The 13888-nt window shown below is 44.0% G+C and overlaps 1 protein-coding gene across 1 annotated transcript in view; it reads left to right on the top strand.

Moving 5' to 3' along the window:
• The window catches only part of tyw1 (tRNA-yW synthesizing protein 1 homolog), a gene marked incomplete at its 3' end in the record, with an annotated part of 49130 nt that overhangs the window by 28729 nt on the left and 6513 nt on the right, over window positions 1-13888 (top strand). The window contains 3 exon segments of the mRNA XM_079732966.1: window positions 3741-3858; window positions 3860-3877; window positions 11142-11252. Of these exon segments, the coding sequence (XP_079589092.1) occupies window positions 3741-3858; window positions 3860-3877; window positions 11142-11252 (247 nt within the window).

Raw genomic sequence — 13888 nt, forward strand, 5'->3', positions numbered from 1 at the left:
GGAAAGTAATTCAAAGTGTATTCCCCTCACTACTGCCTTGGACTTTTACTTAATATTTTTATATTGTGTGTATACTTGGATGTTGCTACAATTTTGTTGTATACAGTACAATGAAAATAAAATGATATTCTATTTTATAAACAGCAGCTAGGCTACTGTAACTCTGCAAGGAAATGGAAGTGGCATACAGTAAGCAAATGCTTACCCAGCTAACTCCCCTTTTCAAATGCAAAATGATACATTTCGAATGTAACAACTTGAATGAATGTGGGTAAGACAGGCAAAGGCCAATTTACAGATATCTGGCGTAACCTTTTAATTCAATGCTAAGTTTCACCATTAGTTTTCCCCAGTGAACTCATAGACAGGTCACTTCAGGTCCTGGTCTACACGCCAACACTCAGCGTCCTTCTCATCCATCTCACCGATGTCTGGATACACATGGCCGCACACTGACCTCGATGTGGACGAGACAATGATGATGGCCCGCCCCAGGGGAGTTGTCAGTGGCTATCTTGTCTGTCAATCACAGAGTCATCCTCTCCCGGTAGACCGACCCAGACAATGACAGCAGCAATCAATCATTCTCTGGCCCAGCCTGCCAGAGGTACCTATAGCGATAGAGTAGCTGTCAAAACTCACCGAGGTTATGTCCCAGCATTACGTTGATTAGAGAGTGTGTGTGTGTGTGTGTGTGTGTGTGTGTGTGTGTGTCTGCATCTGCGTTTCAGGGAACGTGTGTTTCAGCGTGTGTGTGTGTCCGTGTGTGTGTCTGTGTCCACGAATAAGTGTGTGTGTGAGTAGGTGTGCTTGTGTGTATGAGTGTATACAGTATGCACTTGTGTGAGTGCATGCGTCAGCGTGTGTGTGTGTCTGCGAACATTCACGCGTGTGTGTGTGTGTGTGTGTGTGTGTGTGTGAAATGCACTTGTCTACATTTGGAGCTATCAATTACTACCTTCTGTTCCCTAAAACCGTCAATCTAACTAATGAAGTAATTAGTCTCTCTTGTGATAAGTGTTTCTTCACTCTCTCTTCACGTGGTGGAAACGTGGGTCGTCTCCCGAATCTTCATAAAGTAGGAAGGCTTCTTCCTAATGCAGACTGGTAGAAGGGGAGGGGAAGTCATATACTTACCCCGATAGACCCAGCTATCTCCAGCCTCATTAAGCACATTAAGTCTGAAACGTTTTGTTTGTTGATTTTGTTCTTCATTAGTGCTTCGCAGCAGGCGGTGTCATTCTTTATTTGATTATTTTGTTTGTGTGCGTGTGTGTGTTATTGTGGGTAAGTGACACTATCAACTGTGGAGATAGTTTATTTATAGTGTGTGCTGCGGGTGGACGAGGGCTGAAAGAATGGATATAAAAAGTTTCCGTGCCATTTTTATTATATTTTTTGCTTGGCAGCTCTGCTGGGTTTGCTGGCTATCTGTCAGCAGAAAAAGAGAAGATGAATTATGGGTTAGGTTTTTTCTTTTATGTGAATCGTTTTTTCCTCATCATTAGTTCATGTATGTCATCGGATTGTTGTGTTGTGGTTAATGTTCCTGTGCTGTCAATACACGGCCGCCCTTGGAAAGAGTGACTGAAACGTTCAATGTTTTCATTTTTTCTTTAGATTAAAAGGTAGACAGAGGGAATATATAAGTAAATAAATAAATAACAAGCGAGCTGAGCAGAGTCAGGCGCACACAAGAGTAAATAATGAGGAGGCACCCCGCATATTTTTTTATGTGATGAGTTGGCTTTGTGTTCATCTTATACACACACATCCTGCCACACACACACACACACACACACACACCACACACACACACACTCTTCCACTCACACACACATGAAGGATACCACACTGGTGTGTGTTTGCGGTCCTCCAAGGGGCAAAGTTATTCTTGGTAAGAGTTGAGTACAGTCAGTGGCTGCTGCTGTCACAGTCTGGCTCGAGGGGTCAAGGCCATTTTGTTTACCTGGCATTAGACAGAGCAGGAAGGATATTACGACATTGGATTATCCCTGCATCTCTTCCAGCTGTGGAGGAGAGGAGAGTGATCTCATCACTCAAATATCTTCTCCTCTTTCCACGTATGTCTGTCCTGAAATGTCTCCATAGTTAAAGGTCCATGGTGCTGAAACAGGGTCTGTAGTTCTCTGTCTGTGGTTCTGAAACACACGCTGTAGTTCTCTGTCTGTGGTCCTGAAACACACTCTGTAGTTCTCTGTCCGTGGTTCTGAAACACAGTCTGTAGTTCTCTGTCCGTGGTTCTGAAACACACTCTGCAGTTCTCTGTCTGTGGTCCAGAAACACACTCTGTAGTTCTCTGTCCGTGGTTCTGAAACACAGTCTGTAGTTCCCTGTCAGTGGTTCTGAAACACAGTCTGTAGTTCCCTGTCAGTGGTTCTGAAACACAGTCTGTAGTTCCCTGTCAGTGGTTCTGAAACACAGTCTGTAGTTCTCTGTCCGTGGTTCTGAAATACACTCTAGTTCTCTGTCCTTGGTTCTGAAACAAAGCCTGTATTTCGCCGTCCTAATCAGTCTAAGGGAAAATAACTCATCAAGTAGATTGGATTAGTATTGCCCTTAATCACAGGTAAAGTCTCAAAGGGCTTCACATGCCAGAATAAACGGCACCCCCCTAACCCTAGCCCTCCACCGAGCCAGGAGAGACTCCCTTCATTATCAGGGAGAAAACCTTGAGAAGGAAGGCAGAGTGAGGGATCACTCCCTCCAGGGATGGTTAGGAGTGTAATGGGTGCCATTACAGGTGGACATTATGGTAGCATAACATAATGGGTTATCTTTCTGGACGCCATAAACTTGACTAAACTGTTCTCTGTGTTCACCAGCCTTAAAAATGAACAATTATCTGTGTTTATGACATAGCCGAAAGACACAAGCCATTTATTTTTGCAAGACAGGTGGACTATACTCCATCATTCCTGCATGAGTGCATATGTAATATTGTCCTGTGCATTCTCATCATTCTTGATGTACTCCATTTTCAATTTCAGTTTATGAGCATTTCGACCATGATATAACCCTATTGTTCTCTGTCTGTGGCGATGAACTTGATAGTGAACATGAAAGGTTTCCCATGTCCCTGGAGGTTCGTCTTGTTTGATAATGTGCTTTGTTTGTCTCAAGTGTTCGAACAAAACCAAAAGAGTACAATTATTAACACACCTTGAGGTTTAATGGTCCATTATTATGGAATAGCTTTCCCTAAATGTGGTTCCTCTGACCTCTATTTCAAATGTCTTGTCTTTGCCTTAAAGCAAACAATCATCCATTTCACATGTATATGTTTTTAGTGTGTCTGTCCCTTAGCGTAAACTGGTTTTGTTGCTATGACGTTCGGGGACATATGACCACCAACGATTTGCCAACAGTTCCAAAACTGTTTGAACACTCTCAAGCCCAAAGCATTCATAACAGTCTTGAGTCCTATACGAAGCGAGCGACTGAGTACAGCCCTCCTTTAATCATCCTCCGTGGCTTGCTATTTAAAAAAAATAGGATTACATTTCCGTTACATTCACACAACAATTTTTTAACCGGCATTCGCGCTATATGTGCTCTGGGTTCGAAGCGCTTTATGGCATTTCACCTTGATAGCATTCATATTTATTATGAGTGCGTGTTCTATGTATACAAAGATGTGTCATTCGAACACAGAACTGTGTCGGGATAGTTTTCTTTACACCTTTTTCAGTCTCCCCTCTTCTCGCCGTGTTGTCCAGGAGTCTGGTTCCGGTGGCCCAGCTGTGTGTGAGCGTGGACACCATCATCAAGGACAGCCTGAAGAAGATGGACCGACCCCTGTTCAGGGACTTCTGGCCGCGCTTCCTAGACGGCCTCAAAGGCCCTTGGGGAGAAGGTAAGCGCTCGTCTGATCCCGGCTGCCCCGGCTTCTACACTACAGGCGTTTATATCCAGATGGATGCAAAATGCACCAACTGCAAAACTGAGAGTTTACTATGTAGTCGTTGGCTGATGCTTTTCTCCAACGTCACTTCTAGTTAATTTGGATAGGCGTCATTAAGACGCAGTTAATGGGTTGGTCTTTGGACTGCGGCCCTTAGGGTTCTGTCTCATTGCCTTTTAGGCTGAGCGTCAACGTCCTAACTACTACACTTTCCTGTTCCAGACTGCAGACTTGATAGTCAAAGGGATATACCATGTACTTACTGTTTACTATCTAATAATTTAGCAGATGCTAAAGTGGTTGATTTTGGATACGTGTCATTAAGGTGCAGGTGGGGATGAGGGCGTCTGGGTCTCCCAAGCCTGCAGGTTAGGCTGCAGACATTGGGGTTTGAAACCATAACCTTCTGGGCTTGGAGAGACTACATTTTAACTACTAATCTATCCTGTTCCAGACGGTAGGTTTCCAATGAGGGTGATATAATAAATAACAATGAAATGTACAATAAACAGGCACATTTTTTACTATTACTATTTAGGAATTTAGAAGCAGATGCTTTTATCCAAGAAAACGTACAGTTAATTTTAGATACATTTGAGAGCCATTTAGAAGCAGGTAGGGGTTGGGGCGTCTTGCTAAAGGTTGCCTACAAAAAGTGTGGGGTTCAAGGTTCAGACGCAGTTTCTTTTTTGTTGGAGGTCCCTCACCCTAACATTTAGACTATACCCACCCCCATGTTCATAAGGACTCTGCTCCTCTGTCTGTGATTACCTGCTGCTGTAGCCCCAGAGTCAGGGGGCTACAGGAGCTCCATCATCTCTGGCTGGGGATCAGGCCACCAGGCTAAATCAACAGGGTGGGCATGTAGATTCAGGGGGCTGTCGGAGGAGATCTGGCCCCCTCCAGTTGGATAAGAAGGTGGACTCCTTGGGAAAAGACAAGTACAATCAGCACCTTTTTAACCTCATTATTCATCATTTCATTTTGTAGATATATATTTGAGTTCAGATTTAGGTTCTACACTTTTATTATAATATATCTTAATATTTGAAAATAAACATCCCATTTTCATTCATCATCTTCTCTTCTTGAGTTGCGTTTCCTAAAATAGCATCTTGTATTTATTTTAAGCAGCCACGCATCATGACTCATTGCCTCGTATGTGCAAGCTTACCTGGCAATAAAAATCATTCTTATTCTGTTTCTGATAAACAGAGGCATCTGATAAACAGAGGGCATCCCAGATGCTAACAATTCTGCATCTGCTTTCCCACAAACGTCTACCTTACTTTATCTCCTTATCTACCTCCAGAAATACCCTCAACATAACCGCCATGAACACCCGTTCATAGTGGAGTGGAAGCTGAGTATGCCAGGGTATATGGATGGTCTGGTCTTGGCCGTGTGTTAGCTGGCTCTTCCGCCAGTTACCTCGTGTTGCAGAGGGCAGAGAGTTTTTTCAAGGACTTCTCTCCCATCAGCCTCAGCATATTCACAGTATATCCCTCTGATTGGTTCTGCTCACCTGCAGGGCAAAGGTTTGCAAATCATAGGAGGCAGCCGGCGCTGTGTGGCTGGTCAGGTGCCATGGCCCTGCACGCTCCTGTGCTTCTAACATCTTTATGATTCCTCTCTATTTATGCTCCACTCGAGGAAGACTGTTTGAAGAGCTGAGAGCAGCCGGAAGAAGCAGAAATCAATGGAGCATTTCTCTGTGACACGGTAGTCAGACGTACTGTATTGTTTTAATCGATTTTGTCTTACCTGAGGTTGAACTAATTAATCATCAATTAACATGTGTATTCATTGAACACTTCCAGGGTCAGCCGTTGTGTGTTATCTAATGGGAGTGAGTAGGTTTAAATTCAGTTGCCGTTATCCTTTATGCAATCAGGCATTACTGTCTGATCAAGGAAATTGAACGTGGCACATTGAGGCCAACATGCACACATGCACACGCACGCACGCACACACACACGCACACACGCGCACGCACGCACGCGCGCGCGTCAAAAGTTGGCCCTTGGCACTCTTAATTAAGTGTTCAGTTAATATCTGCTTAATACATTTTGCCTGCCTCATCACTTTAATTAATTATCTTCCCCCATTCGGGAAGTGAACTCATCTGCTTACGAAAACGACATCCTAACCTGTCTAACGATGTAAATGGTTTCACACCACTAGCTATTCCAGATAGAAATGCAGTGTGGTGTGGTTCTTATCAGTTAAAGAGTTCTGCTGCTGTTGAGCCAGTTTATAATGTGACCACAGATACAGATTGCTTCCCGATGACATCGTGATGCTGCTACTTTCAGGCCATCTTAACCTTCACATCAAAGATAACCGGAACTGGGATTCTCGTTGTCCCTTTTGTGGGGACCAGGGCGTCCAAAGATATCTCATTTCTTTAAAAGGTGTGTCGGTTGGCATGGTGGTATTTGGAAGAACATTGGAGCCAGCCTGCTGAAGGATTAATGGACTGGTCTGTTGTAGCCCAAAGCCTCCACAACGTCCACACCCCTTTCAATTTTATACAGATCGAAGGTTGCCAGTGAAAACTATCACCATTTATACTACCAACTATAGCATTCATATTTTTCCCAGATGTTTAAACCTTAATCTACCCAGAGCAAGATTACTTTTTCAAGTACCCTATCTATATGCCAAATTACCTTTTCATGTCAGCCACCCTACACGCTAGCTACCCTACATTGTTGCTACCCTTCATGCTCGCTACTAGCTTCCCTACATGCTAGCTAATATCTTCATGCTAAAGACCCCAACATGCTAATGTACTTAGCACATTGACGTTCTTAGCATTCTTAGCACGCAGTACCATAGAATGCTAAGAACGTCAACGTGCTAAGTTCCCTAACATGCTAAGTAACCAAACACAATAAGTACCCTACAATCCTAAGAACACAAACATATTATGCACGATAAATAGAAGAAGAAGGAGAAGAATCTTTACATGAAGACTCTTTATTACTGTCATAGCACATGTACATGTACTACACTTCTAAATGACTTTGACATCACTAGCTGCCGCAATATGAGCATTGGGTAACTTAGTTCCAAATGACCTAGGCATTGAAGAACTCATGCCAAGTACTATATCAGGCATGTTTATGGAGGTCAAAACCGGGGGGCCCAAAAAGGAATCCTACACAGCAACACGCAAAACAGGACAACAAACAAGTTACGACATCACTAACTCCCAGCCTCTTATCACCCTTCAGCAGCAAAGGTAATTCATGTTCCCACAGCCTGTTCACAGTCCCCACCTGTAAATCATCTCTCCGTGCCAGCCATTGTTCAAGACAGGCCAGGTGAGACGTCGACCAGCGGGACGACCTTGTTCGATGCTGTGTAACCCTGCACTCTGGTGGCGCGCAATGAGCACACTGCCTCCCGTCCGGCCCTTTTCTGTAAACGGTGGACACATCCATTAGCACTCAGGCTAATGAGAACGGCTAACGGGCACAGTGTAAATCCTTGCTAAGGGGTCATACACTTTAATTGCCACAAACTAGCTGTTTTTACCGCGTCGGTCAATGCTGAAAAAAAGCATTGATTCATTCCTACACGCATTAAGTTTCCCTGCATGAATATACAACAATGAGCATGTTCGTCTTACTAATGAGTTCCGATAATGTGTGTTATCAGTTACAGAAATGCAGTTGCTGTCCAGTAAGGTCTGCATTGCGGTGACTGTTTCACCCGCAGTTAGGAAGGGGAACGTGTATTGTCTGCCATCTAAGAGTCAAGACAAGTCAATTGTACCTTTATAGCCCTTTATCAAAGTTACACTCCCACAGAGCCTCACAGGCCCCTACACTATACAACACCCTGACCCTAGCCCTAAGTATTTAGAGGGTAGAACTCTCCACACCAAAATTAGAGCATGCACAGAAGAGGGCTCCTTCCAGGTATAGTTAGGAGGGCAATAGGTGCCAGATGGGCATACATATCATGGTAGAATATACTAAATGAGCAGAGTTGGTCAGAGGGGAAGTGGCTGAGGGCTCCCTGCTGTGCACTGTGGGTTGAGACTGGAGGGAACCTGGGACAGCCGTCAAACTGTAGGCTGTCCTCCAAACGCATATTGACGTTTGATGTGGGGTCACCTCAAACCACTGCACACGGTCCCATCCATCACAGAGTATACAGGCCCATAACACTTTACTGCTACGATGCCCTTTATTGATATAATGTCTCAGCTGATGTCATACAAAGCAATATTGATCATATTCTTATATTACACAGTCCTGTAGGTCTCGTTTGGGTTTCCTTTGGCCCCCGACAGGTCAAGCAATAGTCTGAGTCCAAGTCTGCAATGCTGCATTATGCTGGTTGTGGCAGCATCCCAAGTTTCTCCTATCTGTTTTCAATGTAACAGGCCATCGAAAAGTTTTTTTGTCATTTGCTTTTAATTTCTTAGGTTAACGTTGCCATATTTTGTAATTGGGGTCGCTCAGAACAGTACAGCATCGCATCATACAACGCAATGCTGTATCATAGTATTCACACGACTTGATGTGCCTTCTCGTGTGTGTTTTAACAATCTAACAGCCTGGAGAACAATATATGTTTCTTGTTATAAAATAAGACAACAAAAGAGAGTGAAGCTGGAAGAGTGAGGCAGAGAGAGAGAATTGATAGAGAAAGATGGAATAAATGAAAGAGAGGGGGGAGAGGGAATTAACAGAGAGATTGAACGAAAGAAAGGGAGAGGGACAGAGAGTTCAAAGAGAGATAGAATAAAAGTAAGAGAGGGTGTTAAACGAGAGATAGAACAAAGCGAGAGAGAGACATCACTTTAAGGGCCCCCTAGCTTAAGTGACATGGAGTGTGTTTTACGGTTAATACCCAGGAAGATTGAGGCCAGCGTATTGATTCTAAAGAAAAGCGGTTGTGTTGTGTTTGTGGAGCTGTTGTAGCGCAGCCTATAGAATCTAATCAGACCCTCCGCTGTGCTCCAGTTAACCTTTAGTGAGCATGTTGGCTCCTTTTAGAAACACTGTGGCAGACAAAAGAGTTATGTAAGGTCTGGATACAGTCGTTGAAGGGGAGAAAAGATAATGGCTGTTTTTCACTCTGTTCCTTTAACAACTACAGACTAGTGAGCATGTGTTCCAAGAGTGAGGAAGGAAGTTTGAAAGGTTGGGGGAAAGCAAGGGCCCGGGTCTCATTACAATTTAGTCATAAAAAAATCATAATATCGGGGAATCAGATGTGCAACGATGGAGTTGGCTTCTATTAAATATGTATTTTCAATCATATAATTTATTTAGAAATAATTTATATTTGAGGGGACAACCTGATGGGACCAAAATCGGAGTGGATTCCAATAACCACTTTTATTTCAATAAATCATTAAAAAATGTTTTATCAAAGATATTGATGTATGTTTATTAAGCACATCCAGTCATCCTGATGTTGTCAACTGTCCTGTCACTCTATTCTCTCCACTGATACACATCTCCTTCTATCCAGAAATAGAGTAGGACGAATAGAAGGCAGCCTGTGTCAGTGCTCCGTTGTCTTCATCATCATATTAATCTCCCTGGGTCAGCAGGAACCATAGAACAGCCCTCCCTCTTACTGTCTTATTGGGGAGCTGGGGGAAACGTTTCAAACATTGTAAAGAGTGGCATATTGAGCCAAGCGCTGGCTCACATCAGGCGATGGGGATGAGAGTGTGGTCACCGTCATTGTTGTGAGGTTCCCTGATGCATTGAAGGACTACAATGAAGGCAGAGCAGATATGAGCCGTTGCCTCTGTAATGGATGGAACCCACGGTCAAGGCTGGAACGCTGAGCAGCAGTTTATTTTTCAAATGCAGCACGTCGCATTTGGTGTCAAGAGGCCGACAACCAACAGACCAACAAAACAACCGTAAATTTAGCTGCCCTGCGCTTGGCCCTGCCATAGTTCATATCCATATTGGTAGGGATGCGTCCATTTTGTGTTTTATGTTTTTACAAACCTTGTTCCAGCGTGCCAAGCTCCCCATCCAAGTGTGTGACTGTGTCTGTACATTACGTTCCTCTGCTGGAAGCTTCAGCTAAAGAAAATGAGGACTCTATAGGAATAATGTAATATGTTCACACACACACGTCGACAGAATGTAAACGTTTAGGACTTGATAAGATGGTTTTACATTACCTTTTGTTCATCTCTACTTGTAATTCATATTGAACTGAAACGTTTACAGTGGTGACTTTTCTATTCTGTATGTCTAGGCAACATTGATATGTATTGATTCTGATATAATAGCTCGAATTTCTACCAAGTATGTTTGGTAGAAAGACCCCAAACAGACGGAGGGGTGGCAAATGGTCTGTGTATTAAACAATGAAACACAACCAGGGGCTCCTCAGCAGGGGCCCCTACACTGACCACTCCATCCCTTGCCTCTCTCTCATCCATCTCTTCCTGTTTGGTTCTTTCTCTCCAAATCCCTTCCCCCCCCCCCTTGTTCTCTCTCTCTCCTTCCTCCTGCCCACCTGAGAGAGGGGGAGGAAGGGGGGGGGGGGGGGGGGGGGGGGGGGGTGATGAGGTCATGGCTCTGTTGGATCTGAGGCACAGGCAGCTCGAAGTACCTCACCTCCTCCCTTCCACCGGCCAATTACCTTCCCCCCCGCTGTGTGGGGAGACGGAGACGGAGAGAGAGGAACCATGGTTCTGTGTGTGTATTTTTTAACTCTTGCCTGCATTTGAGATGAGAGAGAGGAAGAGAGATTTTAAACTACTGCTATAGTACAAAGTATTACAATCCATAATGCAGTACACACTGTTACTAACACGATTGCAGTACACACTACTACTATCATGTTTGAAGTACAGTATTAATCGATGGTGATGGTTTCCCTCCCCCCGCCCATGGAGAGAAAGTTTACCTTCTTGTTCCTGGGCTAAAATTGCACTTGGGGATGAGTAAGAGTAGTAATCCTATCTTAAATGTACCAGCACATCGTTTGAAAGCTCCAAAAAACAGCGGGCGCAATCTCCCATTCCATGAATTATAGAACTGATTCAACTGAATTTTGTGCAAAGTAGCCCTGGAGGAGGAACAAGGAACCCCTTCCTTGTTTCTTCTACCATCTCTTATCATTCTGTCTCTTCTATATATCCACCCTTCCTTCCTGACTGGGGGTACCTGCTCCTACCACCACAACCACCACCTCCACCACTGCCCTCACCCCCATCCAGAGGCAGAGAACGGTGTACAGACTAACTCTGGTGAAGGCCTGGAACGTGGATGAACTCACCGCCTACTCTGAACCCATGGCCTTGGGACAGCCAGACTTCATGGAGGTCAAAGTAGGGCTCTGTAGTGACCGTCTCCCTGATCCCACAGTCCTCGTAGTTCCTCATAGGAGCAGAATGGAGGCGGATGTGGTTGATACGCCCTAGGCTTATGCTCTACCCTTCAGCTTAGTTGTGTTTCGCTTCCTCTCTATTTGTTTCTCTCTTTGTTCCAGTGTTTCTTTATTTCACTCTTTCTTTATTTCTCTCTTGCTTTCTTTCTATTTTTTTTCTCTCTCTCTCTTTCTTTCTCTCTCATCTTTTCTTTCTCTTTGTTTTTTTGCTCTCTCCCTCCCTCCCCGCACCTACTAGTATGCCTCTGTATCTGAGGGACTCTCTCCTCTCCGTTGAGTTATTTTAATGTGCTATTCTTTCCATCCTGTCTGCTCCGCAGTGTGTCTAGGGACCACACTAATGTTGATCTCATTTGTACTTCGTTAATGTGTTTGTCGAGAGTCAATGAGCCGGCAGCATGCTTTCTGGACACTAACTTTCTCAGCAGTGTTGTCAAACGGTGTTCTTTGATTGGATCGTCTTTTGTTGTCTGTTTTTTTTTCTTTTTTCTTTAACAAAGCTGAAACATCCACTCCACAAGTCTTCTCTGACATAATTATCAAATTGATAATGCATTTAATCAGTCTGCAGTATAAGTTTATTATATTAATATTAACTGCATATTAATGAGTAAAAAGCATGATTAATTGCTCCACACCAGGGACCTAATCCATCCTACACACCCCAGAACCTTTTAATCAACCGCCAACTGGGGTAAATTCCTCCTTTCCAGTATTTACTCATTCATTTATGTGTTTGTTCACCTGCTAATGAGGAAATATGTGAAACAAAATATCTCTCACTTACTCATCTCACACACACAGAAACACACACACGCACACATGCATGCATGCACACACTCTCTCTCTCTCTCTCTCTCTCTCTCTCTCTCTCTATCTCCCTCTGTGTCTCTGTCTCTGTCTCTCTCTCTATCTCTCTGTGTCTCTGTCTTTGTCTCTCTCTCTCTATCTCTCTGTGTCTCTGTCTCTCTCTCTCTCTCTCTCTCTCTCTCTCTCTCTCTCTCTCTCTCTCTCTCTCTCTCTCTCGCTCCTATGTTGTGTGATATAGCTCCTTCCTCCTAAAATCTTGCCTGGCACCCGGATCGACTGACACCGATAAAAAGAGATCAATGTCCAGGTTTGACTGGGGAGGCTCATTTATTATATGCTGTTTCTGCGCCTGTGCCAAACGCAGACATCTCCCGTGTTGTTAAATCGATAACACGGCTGGATTTATGCTGCGTCCGTCCCTTCTTCATGTCCTGGTGTGCGTGAGAAAAGTTATTCTTTCAAGATTTCGAGACATTTTGTTCACACTAGAGTTCCTGTACTTTGGTTCTTTGGGGGCTGTGATGGTGCACTTTTGATTAAAAATACATATTTAAAAGCTTTGAAACTACGTTTCAAGTACTAGGAATGTGATGGTGTGCTTTGATTAAAAATAGATACTTTTTCAAGTTTTGAAACTATGTCTTTAGTACGAGGAATGGGGCCACTGTCCCCAAATGATTTAGGACCATCGCCTTTCCGCAGGCCCCAATTATAATTGCTGCATTCTAAGGTTATCGTGGCAACAGACGGCAATAAGCTTGACCTTTCACACCCAGACTTATGACTGATAGTGATAAAGGATATAATAATATTCATAGTAATGTACTGCGAACATAACTCTATGATAATTTATCTCGCAACACATTTCAATTTGAAGGAGGAAACTTTCTCTGGCAGTTCTTGTCTCCCCCTTGTCTAGTTTATATAAGTTGCTGGAAAGGCAGTTTCCTCATGCATTGCAGTGGTGTTGTTTTACATAGAAGCACCTCCGTCCTGGCAGCGGTCCAGCGTGGATCACCTTCCTCCTGAGCGGCAGAGCCCAGCGCCTATCCGCTCCAAATACACAGAATGTTCTCAGTCGCTTGCTTTTATTGACTTTCTCTGGCACACACCACAAACCCCCTTGATCCGTATAATACATGGATACATGAGTACAGATTAATTGTGTACTCTTTGGACACAAATTAAGAAAAGACACGCATGTCGTATTGACATGAGTATCGTTGGCATATGGAGCGCTTTTAGCGCGAATAACACTCTTTCACTTACTGTTGCTCTCTATCTCTTTCTCACTGCAATTTATGTTGCAGGTACAACCTGCCGAGGATGGCGGGTGTTTCTGTTTGTAAATGCCAGAGCCTTTCTTTGTTCCGTTCTGACCGGAAAAATGTTGTAAATCGCTCGTAATTACTCGGCTGTTTGATATTCATTTTTGTGTTCATCCGTTTACTAAAAAGTACAGAGGGCTGGTTGTACGGTCGTTGAGCCTTTCTTTGAGACCCGCTGGGCGGTTTCTATTCAAGTGCTCTCGTAGGAGTGGATATCGACCCAGCGCTGCGTTCTCCTTTATTAGATCACAGCATGGCAGCCCCCATAGCAACATATGGTGCCGGGCCCTGGACCGGGCAGGTGGGCCCACATATCAATCACAAGCAGCCACTGACAAGCAAACACACACAGGAACATGGGAAACGAGCGTGCACATTCTCACACAGGAAGAGAGGTGGCAATATGTAGTAGCACACTGCAGCTGAAGCCGGTCTATGC

This window comes from Pollachius pollachius, assembly GCF_949987615.1.
Source record: "Pollachius pollachius genome assembly, chromosome: 3".
NCBI classification, from domain to species: domain Eukaryota; kingdom Metazoa; phylum Chordata; class Actinopteri; order Gadiformes; family Gadidae; genus Pollachius; species Pollachius pollachius.